Source organism: Microchirus variegatus, assembly GCF_963457635.1.
Source record: "Microchirus variegatus genome assembly, chromosome: 16".
In the NCBI taxonomy this organism is placed as follows: domain Eukaryota; kingdom Metazoa; phylum Chordata; class Actinopteri; order Pleuronectiformes; family Soleidae; genus Microchirus; species Microchirus variegatus.
In genome coordinates, this window is record NC_139817.1 from 18,990,357 (window position 1) to 19,012,720 (window position 22,364).

Genomic DNA, 22,364 nt, shown 5'->3' on the forward strand with positions numbered 1-22,364 from the left:
GCAACATTTGAAGGGCAAAATTGTTATTTTGAAAACAAATCATTATTTCTAGTCTTGTCATTGTCTTGATTATATTTTCTATTCATTTTGCCACTCTTTTGATGAATAAAAGTGTGACTTTTAATGGAAAACTCTAACAAATGTATAGGTGACCCCAAACTTTTGACTGGTAGTGAATATAAACTAATGCACATATTTGTACCACAGTGAAGTTTAAAAAAGTGAAGTTACATTTCTTGCAGTTGTAAAGATGTACCACATATGAACGATTTCTTACTAATTTTCCATGTTTTTTGTATTGAGATTGAGGCCCTCAATCAATTTCATGCATAAGTTATTTCTGTTTTTTTGATTCATTTTGCATCATGGATGACATTTTCTGGATCCATCAAATAATCAACACATTTTTGGAATACTGTGATATAATTTGCTGCTCACTGAAAAGAAGTCTTTCCCCAAAGATTCCCTCATGAGAATCTGACGTCCCATTTTGAAGCCTTAAAGATTTGCAATTTGTTGAAACCGAGAAGTTCGCAGACGTCACCTCCACCTGGACGTTACCGGGCGATGTCAATTCATATGTGTCTTACTTTATTATCTATTTACCTCTAAATAGGAGCTTTACAAAATTGACATCATCATCAAACATTTTCTCCTCGGTAAAATGTTCAGATATTATAAATCGAGAGAGAAGTAGAAGCTAATTTTAGACTTCCCTGCTAACGGACTTCTGTTTTTAACCAGCACAATTGCTATTGGATGTATTTTTACCTTCTGATATACTTTGGCTTCACTGGCAAACTTGATGTTTTTTTGGAATTACATAAGAAAAATGGTGGTAAATGGTGCCTAACAGAACCATATACTGTACATACTGTTATTATTATATTTTATATATGTATATATATATACATATATATATATTGTTATATGTTATTATTTTGATTCCTCTGTCTCTGTTCCTCCTCGTTCTTTCTCTTCAAATCCCACAGTTCGTCTCCATGACAGTATCTCGGAGGAAGGCTTCCACTATTTAATCTTTGATCTGTGAGTTCCTTTCCCTTCCTTCCTTCCTTCCTTCCATTTCTTCCCTTTGCTTGGCTATGCTGTGCTGCTGCTTTCCATCCTTTTCCTCCTCCACTGTTCAGCCTTCTCCTCCCACTCCCCTGGTGCTTAATTTTCCGATCTCTTCCTTCAACCTGCCTTCTCTACGCTGCCTGACTCCCCAACCGAACCCCCCCCACATACACACCCCACCCCCCTACATCCGCATTCTCTTGATTCCGTCTCTTCTTCATCGTCTTCACCCCCTCCTCGCTTCCAAGGCAGTTCCCCCATTACATAACAGCCCAACCCCACCCACCAAATCACCACTCACACACACACACACACACACACACACACACACACACGCACAAACACACGCACACGCACACGCACACGCACACACACACCATTGCGGATCTCACTTTTAAACCCGCACACTCTCAGATACATCCACACTCTTCCGCACTGGAGCCAGTCTCCATGGCAACCAACTTGGAGTGATTCCTGCAGCCGGGGTTTCCCCCTAATGAGGACATCCCCCTCCTGTCTGAATGTGTGTGTGTGTGGGGGTGTGTGGGGGTGTGTGTCTCTGTTGGTTCTGCATTATAACACCCATCTTTACATCTTTCAGGGTGACAGGAGGAGAGCTTTTTGAGGATATCGTGGCGAGAGAGTACTACAGTGAAGCAGATGCCAGGTAAACACCCCCCATGTCTTCCTCATCGTCTCCATGTGTGAGTCGTCCACAGCCTCTGCAGTCCCTCCAGCAGCTCTGAGTTGTTGGACTCGTCTCATTAGTGCACCCAGACACAGTGACACATTGTGTTTGGCGTCGCAGGCTCCAGTTCCTGATGGATTATAGCTCTGCGCAGTTTTCTCTTTCTCTGCGAACTGAATTGGTGTAACGTTTGCCCAGAGTCACAGTTTCACAGACAAGCGGAAACGCCGGCACATGCATAAAATGCACACACACTAACACTGCAGCCCCCCTAAAGGAGGGGGACTTAAATCAATTTAACTGTGTAGGTGGTTTGTGTGGGCGAGCGAGAGGAAAAGAAGGGGAGAGAAGCTCTCAAAAGAGGAAGGATGAGAGCTGCAGTAAAATGAGGAATTCCTGCTGATATGAAATGATGTTTATCTCTCACTCCCGCTCTCATCTCTGCTTTGTTTAAGTTGCTAACATTGCTTTATCAGGGGAAATAAAATACCCCTCTCAACACTGTCTACTTTCATATTCACACATTATTATTCATATTAGTTATTAGGATTTTATTTTATTTGTTCACCTCTTGAAATACACTTTATCTTTATATAGATTCCTCAAATCTAAATTAATTTTATAAATGTCTAAATGAAGACATTTATGGCGCTTTTCCATCATACAGTTCTAGCACGTGGAGTCCATGCTCTCTGGTCATGCAGGAAATACTGAACCATTCTCTGAACAAATCTTTTATAGAACTGATTCTAATGAGGTTGTCTCTATATGTGTCGCTATGTCAGCGGAGATTGGCACTGCACCCCCACGACCTTAATGTGGAGGATAAAGTGGTAGTGGTAAAGATTTTAATGATTCAGTACACAGAAAATAACTGTCCATCACTAGTTAGTGTGTTTTTAAAACAATCTCACAGCAGTTTTTGTGCATCCGTGCTATGATGACCCCGCCCCCCATTGTGGGAGGTACTGTGAAGTAATGGTGAATTGGTCACTCTAAATTGACCGTAGGTGTGAGAGTGTAAGTGAATGGTTGTTTGTCTCTATATGTGGCCCTGTGATGTACTGGCGAACTGTCCAGGGTGAACCCCGCCTATCGCCCAATGTCAGCTGAGATAGGCACAGCATCCCTGCAACCCTCTGGTGGAGGATAAAGCAGTAGATAATGGATGGATGGATTATTTCGCACTTTAAGACCTTTAAAATAATGACATGGAGCTCAGCCGTGATAACCACATGCATAAGTTTAAAGATATGCAAGTTTAGAAATAGAGTGAATTGGACTAATTACTAATCTCCACTGAATATACATGAAAATCAGAATATATATGGGAATGATTAATCCTAGTCTCATGTTCTGCGTAAGAGAATTTAAAGGACTCATGTTATACCCTATTTCTCCAAGTTAAACTAGTTCCCTGGTGTCCTAATGAACATGTCTGTGACATGTTTTGGTCAAAATATCTTAAGGATGAAGCACCACAGCAGTTCAATGACCCTGACAAAACAGCCCTGTTCAGAAATCTCTGTTTTGAGTGCCTTGTCTCTTTAAATGCAGATGAGACACAGGAAACAATGTCAGAATCACTGGCATCAGCCAGTTCATTGGGTTATTATTACCTATATCATGTCATTTTCACACACACACACACACACACACACACACACACACACACACACACACACACACACACACACACACACACACACACACACACACACACACACACACACACACACACACACACACACACACACACACACACACACACACACACACTTTATAGAGCTGTTTGCACATGTTGTTCATGTTTTTCCATGTGATCTCTTTTACTTGAGTCATATTATTCTAAAGTAACAGTACTCTTATTTGAGTACAGCCTTTGACTACTCTGCACAGACTAGATCCAGTCCAGTCCAGACCAGGACCACACACTTGGCTGATACATGTAACTAGATTTTTCGCACTTTACCTTTATGAGAAGTGCAACATTTTCACCTAATTCATCAGTTTTCAATTCAGCTCCATGGCAACCACACATTATCCTTCACCCAGCTCTTTTAGCTGCATTGTATCCACATCAACACATCCTCCTGTCAACTTGTGTATTTTTTATCTACATATCTTCCTATGTCAGCTACTTTTTCTTCCTGATGATGGATGGATTTAATGAAATTGTTGAGAGGTGGTGCCTAGTATCACAAGGAAATTCTGCAGTTGTGCGACATGAAAGTAAAGTTTATCCACCTGAATGATGATCTGTTGCTAAAGCTTATTTGTAAATGCGAGGATATTAAGTATAAATTTGACTTTAATTTAGCTATTGCAAATTTAACTCAGCTGTTTTCAAGGTCACTAAGCTGTATTTGAGGACACGCTTCTTAAAAGTGTCACTTCCAGAGTGAAAGCACTGCACATTTATAATCTGCTCAGTATCCAGTATTCTCTGCTCGACTCACACAACCCTGACAAATTCTGCATTCACTTCCAAATCTGCTGATTTCTCTGCTTCAGTGCCTCATTCTCATTCTCTCACTTTTTGGTTGCATTTTAAAAAACTTTTCATTTTTTTTCAAAGAATTAGCTTCAGAAGGCCAACATTTTTATGAATGTGCTCTGATTTATGGTAAGAAATATGAAAATGTCATGAAAATTAAGTTTGAAATTCACAGTCTGGATTTGCTACACCAAAAGAGATCAATCTTGTGTTTTTTCTTCTGTATTTTTTACTGAATTATTTCCTCTCATCTGCCTATGCTCTCCCTGTTCTCTTTACATAAATTATATGTTTATCTGTGTGTGTGTGTGTGTCACTCTATGTGTTTGTGTGTGGGTGTGTGACTAGCATGGCTTGATAACTGTCCAACAGTATCTCGCTGACAGTTTCCTCCATCTGCACACAGAATTGCTCAATCAGCCTCTTTCCACCCTTAAACCACCAGGTCACCCAATTTACTAAAAAAAAATCATATTTTCCTCACTTTCCAGAAATTAGTGTAATTATTTGATGTAGGTTTGTTGATATCTCTATTTATAGATTTCTGGCCCTACCCTGACATGATGGAGGAGAACTGAATTTTGTTTCTGAGGCTCACAGAGTTAGAAAAATTAGAGCAAATGTATTTCAGATACTGGGTAATTCAGTTAAAGGGGAAGTAAGTAGTTTATAGTGACATCTAGAGGAGAGGCTGAAATTAACAACAACGAACTGCTCTTCTGCTCACCCCCTCCCTTCCTTGAGCGTTACGGTATCCACAGCCGGTCAAATGTCGTCCTCGTCGTCTTTCTCCGTGGTGCGGGCGTAGTCAGGTACTGGTGTTCGTTTATCCGCTGTAAAATACATGTGGTCCTCCATTCTAAACGCGTAAAAAGATCCGCTCTCAGCCTTTATACATTATCTCAAGTCTCTGTACATAGTAAAGCAAAAATATAATTATAAAGAGAAGAGAAACCCAGCAATTCACAGTGAGCAAACACTCAGTCAGTGATGACATGTTTATACAACTACAATCTCATATCAACTTTAATTATAGCGTAGTAATAATAATGGTGATTATATGGTACAAATAAAATGATAATAATAATAATAATAATAATAGCCTGGAAACTGGATCTGGATCCTGCAGCCTGCAAGACGAGGACAGAGAGAGAGAGAGAGAAAGAGAGAGAGAGAGAGAGAGAGAGAGAGAGAGAGAGAGAGAGAGGGGAAGGAAAGACACAAACTATGGGAAGAAAGGACAAGGTTAATGATATGAAGTCATATTAATACCCTGAGTGTGAGAATAATGTTGTCACATCTTCACAGACCAGTCTCAGCCAGAGTCGCCCAGATTACAGTGTTTTGACCTATCAACAACACTGATGTATTAGTACTCAGTGCTCTCATCATCGCAGCTGCCAAGAACCTTAAAAGAAACAACATTATCGTGCACACTGACAATTAAAGGAATAGTTCCGTTTTCTTAGGTGTTTTTTTTTTTTTTTTTAATGTAGTGCATATGAGGTGCTGACTTTGCAGAGCACATCTCTGAGAATCAGCCATAGGACACGGGAGGTTGCTGTCACTGAAACCATGGCTGTCACTAAAGAAGCTGTGTTACATGCAGGACAGTGAGTCACCAGGACCAGAATTGAGAAAACCTGCTCTAAGCTCAACATGCTGTGAAACCTGGATGAATTTAACTAGCTCTCATGCTCTATAGTTTGGTGTTAGTTGACATTTTCGCTTCAAATTCCCATCCTATCTATGTCATTTTAAAGGCAAATAATTTGATAATGATTTTGTGTGCATCCTGCGTATTGTGTGATATTATTTGTCAAATAAAACATCACAGACACTGCAAGCACCACAAGTTTAGTTCTGTTCACCTCCATTTTAAGTCAGAAGGGGCAGAATCCAAACATAGATATTGCAATTAAAAAAAAACAAAAAACAATCCTGGCTATGTGGGAAGTTGGAGGAAACTGCACACTGACATTTTAATCTGCTCTCTGCTGTTCTTAAAATTAACTCCTCCTGTCAGACGTTGCCCCCTTCCTCCTCCTCCTCCTCCTCCTCCTCCTCCTCCCACTTGTGTGTACAACTGTCTTTATGATTCCTTTCCTTCCCGTGTTCCCTCCCTTATCTGCTGTCCTTTTGTCTCCTCCACAGTCACTGTATACATCAGATTCTAGACAGTGTGTCTTACACCCACCAACATGACATAGTGCACAGGGACCTCAAGGTGTGTGTGTGTGTGTGTGTGTGTGCCTCATTGTGTTGCATTGCACTGCACCTTCTGCACAAGCGCTGTTGTTTTACATGCTTGTGTTGAATTGCTCGTGGCTTGCCTGTGCCTGCTATCTATCTGTCTGTTTATCTGTCTTGTCTGTGTTTTGTGTGTCTTTAGATTTCACTTTTGAGACTCTTGCCCTATTATAGACAGACTGCGCAAGAATATTGATTTCAATGTGGGAGTGCAGTGAGTGAATGAGTTTGTGAGTGAATGCGAGCAATGAGTTCCATGGATTAACATGGAAACCTGCTCGTGACACCCAAGCATTGCACTGGACTGTTCATTTCACAGTATACCTATGTAAATGTGTGTATATATATACGTATAAGGGATTTTTGGATCTTATCGGATTTTATATTTTTATCCGTCCGATATCAAGTTCATTGATTCTGTCAGTTCTGTCAGCCAGTATTGGACCGATATCGATATGCTTACATGCACAGTTTAATGGAGCTAAGGCCATAGTCCGACTAAGACAGGCAATCGGACAACTCACCTAGTCTGAGTATACATGCGGAGTTGAAAATCAATTAATTGGCCATGAACGCCTGGCTCTATAAGCGTGTGCATATTTGAATCAGTTTCCTGTTGACCTTTATGTCACAGAAAAACAAATAGCAAATGGGGAGCTGGACGTTGCTGTGGTTCTGTATGTTTGGTACCTGCTGTAAATGTTAATCGTGATACAAATTGGATGGAGCACGGCTCTTGTGGTTGCTGTGTTGTCCAAAGAAAGACGGAGTCCCTTTAGGATTTCGGGCAACAGTACTGCAGTTTGGATATAATTTCCTCCTACTTCTGTTTCAATGTTGGTGCATGCGCAGAAAGCCAAGTCCCACTCCAGTCCGAGTAAGCATATACAGTACATGCAGAAGTAATCAGACTATGAATCGCATTATCCAGGTATAGTCTGATTAAGACTAGCCTCACTAGAATACAGTGATGTGTGGTGAGGTTCATTGGTGTGGCACTGATGTACAAATATATGAACCCAAAACAGAAGCTTATATTTTAATTTTGACCTTAATTCAAAAAAATGTAGTTGTTTAAAAAAAGTTTAACTATGCTGTAATCCATTTCATACTGTTGAATACAATAGCAATAACAACAAAATAATACTTAATATAAGGTCATATTCGTTTGAAAAGTTTGTTTTTTGACTGATCTCTCGCTCTTTTTTTTCTTTTTTTTAAATTAAAATTGTGTATGGTCTAACCTTTATTTCTATATGAAGTCCATGCACTTATCCTTCTCCAAGAATATCTCTGTCACTCTGTCACTGCGTTGTGCCTACGGGGCTCAGCACTGCCCCCTATAAGTGCGGCACGGTACTTTGTTCCTCACCCTGTGCATTTACACTGAATTTATGACCAATCAGAAAGACTAAATTGGTCATACACATTCATCAAATATATTAGACAGTCTGTGGAACGTCAGCACGTGTAGTACATGTGTAATCAAACATGTATATTGGCAATAAAGAGAGACAGCGATGGGCTTGCGCCAACTGCCTGCGTCAGTCAGTGTGTGTGGCACAGCTGCCTCACCTCGCTCTTCTCCCACGTATTTGAACAGGAAATGCGTAAATTCAGCGAAAACGAATGAAGTGGACACATTGATTTTCTCTGATCATTGCTAGTATTTTTTAGTCATATTTTTACTTAGGTCTTGATGACTGCATGTCACTGCTACAATAAATGTTTTTAGCAATACTTACTTTTTGTACCTTGGGATCGTTCACTCACCGATAGTACAATCATTACTATTTTGTAAAAGATACAACATATTAGCTATTGTAAGATTGTCACTGAGCGCCATTGTTTTGTTGTTTCCTCTGACTGGTCTTGTTTGTAATGTTTGCAATGTAACGCTAGATAGTTTTGACAGGTTCCCCATTCCCTACAGCTTCTGTTTGTGTGTGTGTTCCAGGTATTACTGATGTTGTGTGGACCTAACTCTGTTTACACACTTATGGGGAGTTGTTGTTCTTGTGGGGACAAAAAGCAAGTCCTTATTTTTGAGGAACTGGTCAGGGCTACAGTTCTGGTCAAGTTGTCCAAATAATAAAAGTCAGTACAGTGTCGTAATAGAACAGAAACCTGTGTGTGTGTGAGTGAATGAATGTGTGTGTGTTCAAATGTGTATGGCCTGTGTTGTGAGGTGGCTGCCTCTGCATGGATGCTGGGAGCTGGATGTGTTCAGACTAACCTGCTCCCCCTGCTGTTTGCATGCAGTCATTGCATCCAGCAGATCCTGGAGGCCGTGCTCCACTGCCATCAGATGGGGGTGGTACATAGAGACCTAAAGGTGAGTCAAATGCAGGGTTTTGTGTGTGTGTGTGTGTGTGTGTGTGTGTGCGCGTGTGTGTGTGTGTGTTGGTTGGGAGGGTTTCTAGTTGTATATTTGTCTGCATCTGACTCGTGTACTAGAATCTGAAGGCTGGTAAGTGAAGTGAAACGTACTTGCCCAGCATGACTGTGCACGTCAGTGCGCCTGTTATAGCAGTATATGCATGTGTGTGTCTTCTTGTCTGCTGTTTCAGTAAACTGTACATGCATTTGAATAGAACGTCTGTAGTCTTTATATTGTACAATTCTTTTTGAAGTTGTCATGTTGCTGCAATGTAGAATTTCTGGTGTCCAGTTACACCTGATGTTCCTTGAGATTCTTGAACTCATGGTATCTGAAAAATCAAAAATAATATGAAAATAAATCTTTAATGATTTTAAATTCACAGAAATTAAAATTGTCAAAATGAAGTGACAGATTGGTTATTTTTCATTAATAAACAATGAGATGAAAATATATTTTTATACAAAGTTTACTCAATAAATGCAACATTTGCATGTGTACAATATATTTAGTACTATCTAATGTAGAATTAAATCCTTACTTTGATATATTTATTAGTAACTAAATAAATAGCTTTTACATACAAAAGTGCTGAAACATAGTCTGTCTACATACCAACGTCATGCCAAATTATTGAATTGAGACACGACTCCAACCTCAGGAAAAATAAAACATAATATAGAAAGAAACAGAAAGAACACAAAAAAGAGCTCAGAGAAAACAAACAATAACAAAGACAATCAGTCTACTACATTTACAGGATTTATCAGATTTTATTGATCAAAATAAGAATTTTACATCCTCACACACAGGCAGACAGGGGACAGGGTTCGAGTCTGCTGCAGATGTTTGTGTGCCACGCTGGTGGAATGATTAATAGCCTAAGGCACAAATCAGTCACCAGCAGCAGCCCAGTGCTCTTGTCCCTGTGTGTACTGTACTGCTCTGAAGATGTTTGTCAGATTGTTTGTTGCGTCAGCGTCTGAGCAGAAAAGACATGAGGCTGCAGAACGGCAAGCTGTGTTTGGGTTTCATCGAGCAAACACATGGCAAATGAAAGGCCTTTTTTTCAATCTCCCATCTGTCTGCCTTCAGTTGTTGTTATCAGTTAGTGTGCACTGCACCTATTATTAGTCCTGTGAAATTAAAAGGAAAGTTCAGGTTTTTTTAGAGCGTGATAACACACAGAGCTAACTCCACTCTGATGAAAACATGGCTGTCAGCAGGGACACAAAAAACTATTTTAGCCACGCAAACAATCGACCACCTAAAAATCAATACACATCTATGACAACATCTTTATCTTTTTTGTCACTTCATCTTGCCACTAGACAGTGTTTTCTGACAGGGAACAGAAGTTTGTGGCACTTTATAATCTGCTTATTCCCCCATTCCATGTCCATAGAAAAAATCTGTATATTTAGCTCATAGGGACACATACGGAAGAGGATTAGGGCCACGGAAAAAAAAAAAATTGAGTTCTGACTTTAAACTCAGAATTCTGACTTTAATCTCAGAATTCTGACTTTATTCTCAGAATTCTGACTTTATTCTCAGAATTCTGACTTTAATCTCAGAATTCTGACTTTATTCTCAGAATTCTGACTTTAAACTCAGAATTCTGACTTTAATCTCAGAATTCTGACTTTAATCTCAGAATTCTGACTTTATTCTCAGAATTCTGACTTTATTCTCAGAATTTCTGACTTTATTCTCAGAATTCTGACTTTATTCTCAGAATTCTGACTTTAATCTCAGAATTCTGACTTTATTCTCAGAATTCTGACTTTATTCTCAGAATTCTGACTTTAAAGTCAGAACTACGGGTACACCATAAGGACCACTTCGCGGGAGAGTCCCTTTTCATGCAGGTACTTTAGCTGATGACTGCTAAAATATCACTTCCTAGATAGCAAAAGCAAATTAGTGTATATAGTAAATACTGAAGCTATTCTGATGTATATGTCATATTTTCTTGGTACCACATGTTCGTTCATCAACCAAAATGATGATGGTCTTACAGTATCTTGTGACACCACGTCTCAGTCGAATCTTATGAAGATATAGCTACTCTGCATCTGTCCTTATTGGTCGTGATCTCATATTAACAGACCACAAACTGATGTAATCTCTTCTAATTTTGGACAATATGATTGTTATTGCACAAGCACTAAACAATTCAGTTTGATAATTTTGTGTTCTTATATTACACACTTAATGTGTCAACCAATTTGATAATAGCAGGTGCTGTAATTGTTGAGTCTTCCTTGTTCCACATTGTCATATTTTCAGGTGTTTTGTTATCATTACAATACCAGAAAGTATTTCCTTGTTGCTATAAGCAAGTCTGGAGTATAGCTTTAGTATAGCTGTATGCACATCTTCTTACGCATTAACACTTGCCTTTATTCTACACCATGTTTATGGATGAAATGGGAGGTATTTTGTGATACTACAGACCCTAGTTGAGTAGCTGGTATTACCTGAAATGTTAATATGTTACATTAGGTCATTGATATAGAAGATATTTTATGAAAAAGAGGCTACATGAGACTCTCTAAGGCTAAAGTTTTTTCATTTACCATCAAAATTAAATTGTATGCTTTTCACTCAGTAACTGCTTTTAGCTCATGACTATTACTTTAGTTGAGATCTCTAGTAAAGCCTCGTTGACTGTAAAATGCTACTTTATGCATTGGAATGTTACTTTAATGTTAATAAAATGTTTTGGGTTAGGGCTAGTGCTTTTTCCATCACATTTGTATCAAGTTCTTCAGTTAAATGTTGATGAAGCTCCCTATCCATTTGTAAAAAGTGATGGGGTAAATAAGGTTTAAAATACAGTGTTAATAGAATGTTACAAATTATTTCATTGTCAGCTGGATTGAAAAACAATAGTGAAAGATGATAAAACAAAAAGGAGGCATTGTGTTTGATTGCACCCAAAATGCATTACTTTATTACTTAATTACTATTACTTCACATTCTTAAAACACCTGCAGTATAGCCATACTTGTCCATACTGACAAGATAAGACAAATACTATTAAATTATATCACTGGGGCTAATGTTGTATTTCGTAAAAATTGGATTTGTCCATTGATCAAATAATTTTCAGTAGTTCCTCTCTTAACATGATGTATAGTTCAGTTGCAGATAGAGGATCTGCTGGGGCATCCCATACCTTCTTCTCTTCCATCAGCTCATCACATGTAAGCTGGCCTTTGGGAGTACACTTCCATTTTAATCAAGTTATCCAATTCTGTCATTGCAGGCATTGTTATCTATCTAATAATCATGAGAGGGCAATTTGGTCTCCAGTCATGGGTCTACCAGAGTCACATCATCCATCAGTGCAATGACGTCACTGTCAATCTGTGAAGAAGAATGAATAAAAGACAATTATTTTCTTCTACGTACACATTGCAAACATAATGTTGAGGTTAAGCCCCTTAAATCAGTACACTGGTGTCAAGCTAGGTAGTGATAACCCTTTCAATGTGAGACTACACATTCACTGACTTATTATGAGTATCTGAATACTGCAATCAGACCTGATATTATCTCATTTATTTCTGTCAAACCATTTCATAGTGGGAAATCCATGGCTATTTGACCAGCCCTCTGGTAAAAACTTTAACACACCGAAACAATGTTCTGTTATTGGATCAAACAACAAATTGACAGGCCAATTGATTGTAAGGAGGGGCATGCCTGTGTGATTATTTAGATAAACAGATGAACGGTATTTTGTATATGTATAGTTTTGTTCTTATTCAAATGGGTTTCTGTCACATTTCTAGTATTTGAAAATCCCCTGAAATAACTAGTGCTATACCATTTTCCGCCAATAGGGGGCAGTAGTGGCTGTGAAATATGAGTGACGGACGCTGTAGTAGACTACACAAAGAAGAAATTAACACAGCAGTGTTACCGTGAGCGGCACTGACCCCAGCAAACGCTACAAATCACTACTTTATCACTAAGATCTTAGTTGAGAAAAGTACATACGCGCCACACGATTTTGTGTTTTCTTAGTTTATATCCGTTTGTTTATGTTGGCAAACGGGAGTAGCTTCGGAAGCTAAGCTACAAGTGGTGGATAGTATGTTATTGCTACATGAACGTGACCATGCCATTATGTTGTTTTGGTCCGTATGCAAAATAAATGCATTATTATCAATTGACTACACAAAGACGAAATTAGCCGACTACCGCAGCGTACGAAACGCGTCAGGTCTTTACTGTCTCTAACATCATTAATGTGTAAGCGGGTGATAACCTGGGCGTGCTACTCCGAACACCTAAACAACACGTATTTAATTTTCACTCACCTTTTGGTCTTCCATTAAAGAAATAGCTTCCTCTGGGACCCCCCGAAGACGCAAAAAATCGCCGATGGACATCTTCTGCCACCCTGCGTTTCTCCCACCTGCATGAAAAGGGACCCTCCCGTGAAGTGGTCCTTATGGTGTACCCGTAGTTCTGGCTTTAAAGTCAGAATTCTGAGAATAAAGTCAGAATTCTGAGATTAAAGTCAGAATTCTGAGAATAAAGTCAGAATTCTGAGAATAAAGTCAGAATTCTGAGATTAAAGTCAGAATTCCGAGAATAAAGTCAGAATTCCGAGAATAAAGTCAGAATTCTGAGATTAAAGTCAGAATTCTGAGATTAAAGTCAGAATTCTGAGAATAAAGTCAGAATTCTGAGATTAAAGTCAGAATTCTGAGAATAAAGTCAGAATTCTGAGATTAAAGTCAGAATTTCTGAGATTAAAGTCAGAATTCTGAGAATAAAGTCAGAATTCTGAGAATAAAGTCAGAATTCTGAGTTTAAAGTCAGATTTCTGAGTTTAAAGTCAGAACTCAAATTTTTTTTTCTCCGTGGCCCTAATCCTCTTCCGTAGACACAGAAGCTCTTGGTCTAACTGCTGTGTTTGGGGAGTTTGTGTCTTTTAGGTCAATCTGAACAAAGGATTTCAAACCCTGAAATCCCAAAATGAAGCATTTGAACAGCAGTGCATCAACACTCCTGTGTTTTTTTATTTAATACACCATGCATTACGACAGAGATAGGACTCAAACATTTTTTTTTAAATGAAATAATGTGTTTTTCTTCAATGAATACATTAGTGGGGTGTGCTGTCATTTTGAAATGTCATGCTATTCACCATCCGGCCTAATGAAAGCCACATAAGGGTTTACAACTCCAAACTGTATCACAGCGAGCTGTACTGACTGAATGACCAAAAAGAAAAAGCTTTTTAACAAAAACAGAGTTGGTGAAATGCTTTCACAGAACAGATCGGTGAAAGCCAAACAAGATGCCAGACAAGAAACAAACAAAAGTAAAAAAATAAGGAGTAAAGAAAACTACAATAACAATGGTGATAAAAGATAAAAATAACTAAAGCAATTGAGAACAAATGTTTAAAGGATAATGGTAAGATAGTATACAAATTAAATATAATTAAAAATTAAAAAGACAAGGTCACTGTGGCTCAATGGTAGAAGTTTACAACATGGCTCCGAAGCATAAGAGGAGATATTGGGAGCAAATCATTTTTTTTCACATGTGTAAAATATGGTGTGGCATGTATGACATGTGACAGTTTACATACATGAAAGTAAACAGTCACAATCGTCAACAACAGCTGAGTATGTGAGTCTAATGAATAGCCACTTCTGTTTAAAATCAGAAACTTATAAGGAGTTATTTCTGTAGGATTTTATTTGGATTTATTTTGCATCATAAATGACACTGAACAACGTTTTCTGGAGATTTTCTGGACCAATCAAATAATCAACACATTTTTCTGTTTGTTTAGTATAAAATAATGGTTAGTTGCAGCACTAACATGCCTTTAAGGCCAATGTTAGCAGATATAAGTTCTGCAACTTTAAGAACAGATGATGTTACATTGATTATATGACTGAACTAAGAACCCTTTCTTCTGTGTCCCTTTAACGCTCTCTTAATACCAAGTTACATTTAATTTTCTATGTTATTTTGGAATATAATATATTTGCATCATTAATATGTTTTTATTGTGAACATTGTATCCTTGTTTCATACTCATATACATATCAGTAATGACGGAATATTGTGATATAATTTGAAGTTCCTAACTTCAAATGAAAAGATGCTTTTCCCCCCAAAAAAATGTTTTTCCACTCGAGCGGCCACTTCAGAACAGACTGTAAGTTCATTGGCTCATTTGAGTTTGAGACCCCTGGTTTAAATGCAGCAACCTCACAAAAAAAAAAATCAAATCAGTTTCTAGTTCTAACTGTTTGGTGTCACCAACATGTAGCCGGAGAACCTGCTGCTGGCCAGCAAGTGTAAGAATGCAGCGGTGAAGCTGGCCGACTTTGGACTGGCCATCGAGGTTCAGGGAGACCAGCAGGCTTGGTTTGGTATGTTCTGTGCACACAACAACATGTCAACACTACATCATTCATATACGTACCATATTGTTCTTGATGCAAATTTACAAATGTTACAAAGAGCAAATGTGTTAAGCACTGTCATTTATCTGATGATGAAAGAAGAATTAAGAATAATGCTAATTCTTACTTATTCTTACTGTAACTGATCTAGTAGTTTTTTTAGCACTTGAGAATAAAGGATTTGAATCTTTTCATTATTTTTAAGGTAAACATAATGGGTTCTATTTTTTTGTGTGAGTGAGATTTTCTGACTCAACCAAAATGCAGTCGATGTATTTTTTTTATACTTGCTTTGACCAAGAGCCAATACTGAGAACTATTATAAAATGACTGCAGCAAGCTAAAAGCTCTGACTGCACATTAAACTATATTTTCATAATGAAGTCAGTGCAGGGACTGTCTGAAATAGCTCCAAACACACAGACCATAAACACTCACACATTTACCTTTCTTTCATCCTTAAAACTCTTTAAAATGTTTTGATATGATTCACAATTATGAGTATATCATTATTACATTTTACAATTTTTCTTGATAAAATTAATTTTAAAAAACTGCATAATATTCAAATGCCATTTTAGCACACGATAGTCTGTCATAGTCTGTCATAGTCTGTGTGAAAAATGCAGGAGTGAATTCTCACAGGTTTACTTCACATTCACTTTGTGAACCTGCTTTCTTAAGCTGTCATGTTGTTTCTTATTGATTCACTCCCTTTTCCAAACCCCATAGAGAAAATCATGGATTTAACACCGTGGCATACGTTTAGTAACTGTTATTTCCATCTGTGTGTTCATATGTTATTCTGTGACCTCGGCATTTGAAATTCTTAATTTCGGATTCCCCTAAGCAACACCGATTAAGCAAACAAGGCAGCAGTGGAACAACAGCTCCTGTGTCCCTGTGAGCTTAAAATGCTGATTTTATCTATGAATGTGGTGCAGGTGAGGAGAGAATTTCATTTTCTGTCAAAAAAGGCTGCTCAATGCTAGCATAAAGTGACAAAACACATTCTGAAGTTATTCTATTGAGTGATTTAATCAGGTGGATGCATTTTGTTTTGTCCTTGTATATCTGCTGGTGACTTGTGTTTTTAAAAGCAAGGCTGCATGACACCGCGCTATACTATAGGTTGAGAGGGTTAGAGTTAGGGTGAATTCCAATTCCTTGCTTAACCCTCTATCTCAACCCTCAATCTCAAAAATGCTCGCTCCCTCTAGTGCAAGTGCTGTCCCGATTCTCAGAAAAATTAAGTTGAGGGGCGAGTTTAAGGGCTGTATCGCCGTCAATATTGAGATTTTCCGAGACCACCCTTGGGAGCAAGGGCTACCCAGAATGCATTGCGTGTTTTGCCATAACAAAGATGGCGCCGAAAGCAGCGAAACGAGTACGTTACAAATTAAGTATTTTCTTTGTTAATAGAGATATGAAAATGATGAAAACCATTGTATTATCTTAGTTTAGGCCCATATTATAGATTACTGACGTCCTTGTTGCGTAACATTTATTTTTATTTTGCCATCTTTTGTCAATAGCCGGCCGGTGCGGACAATCGATCGTTTGCTATCGTTTACTTTTCAATAACCCGTGGTGTGTGGTAACTGTCAGCTGAATATGTCCGTGGTTGTGGTATTTGTATTAGTATCATCTTATAACTAACTGACAACCTAATAATAGTAAATAATCGTGACGTAAATGTGTTCTTCTTCTTTTTTGGAGTTGACAGACTATTATTCTGCCCCCCACAGTCTGAAGACGTATCTGCATTTAAGGGGTGTCCCATTTCTAAGTGACAAAATAACCCTCAACACTTGGTTTTGAGGGCCAGTTAAGATTACGGGTTGAGCTTGAGGGTTAAAATTGAGGGTTAAGATAGGAATTGTAATTGGCCCTTAGTCTCCATTTTTATATGAGGTTTTTGCTTATTTTTTAAATGTGTTCAGTACTTTCTCCCCCTCAGTTTGTTATTTGGGTAAAAAACAGTTACCCTCTAGCTGGACCTTGATTTGTGTGGGGTTTTTTTTTTGTGTGTGCGCAGGCTTCGCAGGAACCCCTGGCTACTTGTCCCCAGAGGTGCTGAGAAAGGAGGCATATGGTAAACCTGTGGACATCTGGGCATGTGGTAAGCTATTACAGTTTTTCTCGATTGTTTGCGCACATTTTCTGAAAGCATGCCTCATGCTCTCACAACTCTACACACAAAATCCAAAAACACACACACAAAGGGCAAAACCCCTCAATTCTCCTGCGAAATGAAACTTGACATTCAAAACAATGTTATTTCTTCTCAAAATAGTATTTTGTTTTCAAATGACACACACAAACCATCATATCAATTGACATTTATAAGAACCAGTTAAACACTGATGTTCTCAATGGAAAACACTATGATGAATGGAAAACACTTCTTCTTCATCGTTCATAATGACTTAGGCCTTTTTCAGTGTTTAGTGTTACACTTACTACAGACACTACATACATAAGTGTGTAAAATATTTTAGAATATTGTTTTTATAGGCCCTGTTATGGACTGGTGAACTGTCCAGGGTGTGACCCCGCCGATCGCCCTATGTCACCCCGCGACCCTCCGCTGCATGAAGCAGTAGATAATGGATGGATTATTTTTATACTCAAAACACACAAATACACAGTAACAAATATATTGTATTCCTATATATTTCCCACAAAAACAATGTACACAGTGTACATCCCAACAAACACAAAGTTGCACAGTGGTCTACATACAAAACAGAACCCTTTTATGCTAACGCACTGATTGCAAATTGTAAACCTGTGTGACAGGTTTTTCCCATGTGATGAGTCAGTTTGCATAGTAGGGAAATTAACTTTAGAATTTTGAATGACAGTGTGTTCCTTGTGAAAACAAGATATTTTCTTCATGAAAATCGTGCCAAATGCAGAGAATTGTGTGTAGTGTTTTGAAACGTGTGTTTTACAACTGCAATTTGAGTGCAAAGCAGGAATTGTGCTTGTAGTTGAGCAGAGTTGGTTCAGGGGGTTGGTGCATGAGTTAGCTGTTGTGGTCATTGTGTCTCAAGTACCAGAATTTGTGTGTAAACAATTGAGAAAAACTGTAATCTGTGTCTGTTTTTCGGCTGTCTTCTCTTCTGTATCTCCACACTGTCCAGTCAGGCCCATGAGATCAGCTGACCACAGCTTTTAGCTGTTCCTTGGGCCAGTGACCAGTCATTTGAACAATGTATTTTATACCACATTATCATATTAGATTACTGTAACACCTCCCGGTGTTTGCTCTTGTTTTATTACAATTTACCTGTTTTGTTTATAAATGTCCATCTTATTCTTATTCCATCTTATTTTTAAATATTAAGCTTGTGGAGATCTGCTCTGACACTCTTGTTTGCTTTTTTGCAATGGTGATGGACAGGTTGACAGATGAGGTGAAGCAGGAGTCACCGTGGATTATGTTGTTTGCAGATGATACTGTAATCTGTGGTGAGAATAGGGGGCAGGTGGAGGTCTGTACTGGAGAGAAGAGGAATGAAGGTTAGTTATAGAAAACCTGTGTGTGACAGATGGTATGAAATATTCAAGCAGTAGGGTATGTGTGCAGCAAAAGTGAAAGGGAAGGTCTACAAGATGGTAGTGAGACCTGTTTTGATGTATGGATTGGAGACAGTGGCACTGTCTAAAAGTCACAAGAGAAGATTTTTTAGTTATGGTAATGCGTGATAAGGAACATAAAGGCTAACATAATACAAACACTGTGCAGCCTCATTAGGCACAACGCAAATGTTTTCATTTTCCATTAGCATTAGCATTAGCCACGTGGCTAAAAGTCACAAGTCGATCTGACTAACGGTCAGCGAGATATGTCTGTCACAGACACACTATTGGGGATTTGATTCCTGCATCCTGTGTCGCGCTAATGACGCACCCAGTGACGACACTTCTGGCCAATCAGTGGCCGGCAGTTTTGACCAATCAGCGCATAGTACCTGCGGCGCTGACTTGGAACCTCGCCAGGGCAGGAACTAAAAATAGTGCCTGGTTCCAGGTTCTACACTAGTAGAAACACTCGCTAAACAGTGTCGTGTCGCGCTGTGCCGTTGAGAGTCGAGCCGGTGGAAAAGCGCCAAAACAGACAGACAGACACAACTTGCTTTATAGATAGATATTAATTTGAAAATAAGGACATTTCTAAGTGACCCCAAATTTTTAATGGTATTGTAGAAAAAGCTCAGGTTGACAAAGTAAGAAAGCCAATGTAGTGACTGTAGATTGTGCAGAGGAGGCATAGTGATTATGTTGAACAAAGGATGTTGGAGATGGTGCTGCCAGGTAGGAGGAAAAGAGCGAGACCACAGCGAAGGTTTAGGTTCATGAGGACAGTTGGTGTAACAAAAGAAGACACAAGGAAGAGGACAAGATGGACGCAGAATATCTGCTGTGACAAACCCTAAAGCGAGAAGCCGAAAGAAGATATAGCTTATTTTATTCAATGTTTTTTTTTGTTTTTTAACTGGGAAGTACTTTGTATTAAAGTTTTAAAAGTGCTATATTAACTAAATATTTGTTTTATCATAATTATTATTTTTGTCGCTGAGTGGTTGTGTTTGTGTGTATGCAGGTGTGATCCTGTACATTCTGTTGGTTGGTTACCCTCCATTCTGGGACGAGGACCAGCACAAACTCTACCAGCAGATCAAAGCTGGAGCCTATGATGTGAGAACCTGCCTCTGTCACTCTTATCACAACAGAAAGTCATGATCTTTATAAGGTATTAGGGATGGGCGTTTGTACCAAAAATGCTGTTCAAACATCCAATGGTATCATTCAAATATTCTTAACGCCAGCACCTGAGAGCTAGTGAAAAATAATGCAGAGTTTAACAGCATGTTGAGCTAAAAACTTTTCTTTCACTCATGGTTAGTGGTTGGCTGAAGTCGTTTGTTGTCAAACGACTGTGTTAAATTATAATCCCAACACAAACTACCCAAATGACCCTGATGAAAAGTTTACATACCCCAGTTCTTAATTCTGTGTATTGTTCCCTTTATAATGACAGCTTGAAGTATTTTGTGGTAGTTGTGGATGAGGCTCTTTATCTTCTCAGATGGTAAAACTGCCCATTCTTCCTGGCAAACAGCCTCCAGTTCCTGTAAATCCATGGGCTGTCTTGCATGAACTGCATTTGAGGTCTCTCCAGAGTGGCTCAATAATATTGAGATGTTCACTCCAGAACCTTCACTTTATTTTGCTGTAGCCCATGACAGGTCGACTTGGCCGTGCGTTTTGGATCATTGTCATGTTGGAATGTCTAAGTATGTCCCATGCGCAGCTTCTGGGCTGATGAGTGCAATTTTTCCTCCAGTATTTTTTAATAACTTTCTGCATTCATCTTGCCATCAATTCTGACCAAATTTCCTGTGCCTTTGTAGCTAACACATCCCCAAAACATCAGCGATCCACCATCGTGTTTCACATTGACTTCTCTCCATATGTAGTGTTTGTTAGAGGTGAAGTAAGTAGTTTATAGTGACATCTAGAGGAGAGGCTGAAATTTACAACAACGAACTGCTCCTCTGCTCACCCCCTCCCTTACCTGAGCGCTACAGTATCCTCAGCAGGTCAAATGTCGTCCTCGTCGTCATGTCAGCAGATGAGGTTCTAGTATTCATTCAGATGTATAAGTGTGTCTTTTGTATATCGTATTAGCACTGGTCTAAGACATGTAAGATAGCGAAATTAATTTATATCTTTTTTTTCATACTGTGTTAGCGTTCTAATGGCTAATAGCGAGCTAGCGAGCTAGGTGCATGTTCACACAAACTGTCTCACCGCAATAAATGGTAATGATAGTTATTTCACATAGCCGTTTGGAGATGGGGTTAGCAGGGAACGTATTTACATTTGCAGAGCCAAGATACGTCCGGTGCCGCTGAGGGCGAACAGACAACGAGAGGGAGGGGGAGAGGGCGAGGACGACGGACAGCTCTTCATGGCTGCGGCAGAGCGCTTTCCAGCGTTGCGTTTCCTTATCTTTGCGGGCGTACGGTCAGGTACCGGTGTTCCTTTATCCGCTGTAAAATACGTGTGGTCCAATCTAAACGCGGAAAAAAAACGCTCTCAGCCTCGTCTCGACGCTCTCTCCAGCTGACCACTCTGTTTATACCTCTACGACTTCCTGCTCCGTCAGTGGAGGCGGGACTTCCGCTACAAGTAAAGCGACGCTTGATTTGTTCTCTCGGGTTTGTCCATACAGGTTCCGGTAGAAACATGGCGTCTCGCTGCTAACAGTGGCTATGCAACCGCGGGCCGTGACCATGTTATTTTACATGACTTTTTGAAACACTACGAAAATGAAACAAAAACTATTATACAGCGACTAGACAATGCAGGAGCACATAATATGTTTAAAAAAGTGGATTTTGGGTTATATAAACCCATAAATACTACACAGTGTATAAGTAATATATATATATATATATATAATAACAAGTGTTTAAGTTAAGTTCAATTTTGGTCTCATCACTCCAAATGACTTTGTGCCAGAAGGTTTGAAGCTTGTCTCTGTGCTGTTTGGTGTATTGTAAGTGGCAACTCGACCATGTAGCCCATCTTTGTTTAAGTGCCTCCTTATTGTGCATCTTGAAACAGCCACACCAAATTTATTCAGAGAGTCCTGTATTTCACCTGAAGTTATTTGTTGGGTTTCCTTGCATCCCGAAACAAATTTTCCTGGCAGTTGTGGCTGAAATTTTAGTTGGTCTACCTGACCATGGTTTGGTTTCCACAGAACCCCTCATTTTCCACTTCTTAATTAGAGTTTGAACACTGCTGATTGGTTTGTGTCCAGTTGTGTGCAAGTTATCAGGCCAAATCACCAGGGTATGTAAACTTTTGATCAGGGTCATTTGGGTAGTTTCTTATGGAGAGAATTGTGTTCCTTTATTATTAAATCAAATAGAATAGATTTGAAACCAAAAAAGAGATTTGAGAGCAAAACAGAGTAAGTGGCAATCAAAAATAAAATGAGAG

General features: G+C 39.0%; 1 protein-coding gene across 10 annotated transcripts in view; it reads left to right on the plus strand.

Moving 5' to 3' along the window:
• The window catches only part of LOC310938598 (calcium/calmodulin-dependent protein kinase type II subunit beta), a gene marked incomplete at both ends in the record, with an annotated part of 75,001 nt that overhangs the window by 11,955 nt on the left and 40,682 nt on the right, over positions 1 to 22,364 (plus strand). For 9 of the 10 annotated variants that reach the window (XM_083903123.1, XM_083903125.1, XM_083903126.1 and 6 more), the window contains 6 exons: positions 993 to 1,047; positions 1,679 to 1,744; positions 8,775 to 8,847; positions 15,206 to 15,308; positions 17,380 to 17,463; positions 19,954 to 20,048. In XM_083903123.1, coding sequence (XP_083759249.1) covers positions 993 to 1,047; positions 1,679 to 1,744; positions 8,775 to 8,847; positions 15,206 to 15,308; positions 17,380 to 17,463; positions 19,954 to 20,048 — 476 coding nt within the window. Of the gene's footprint in view, positions 1 to 992; positions 1,048 to 1,678; positions 1,745 to 6,416; positions 6,490 to 8,774; positions 8,848 to 15,205; positions 15,309 to 17,379; positions 17,464 to 19,953; positions 20,049 to 22,364 lie in introns of all 10 variants that reach the window. The other variant, XM_083903130.1, reaches the window with a different exon arrangement.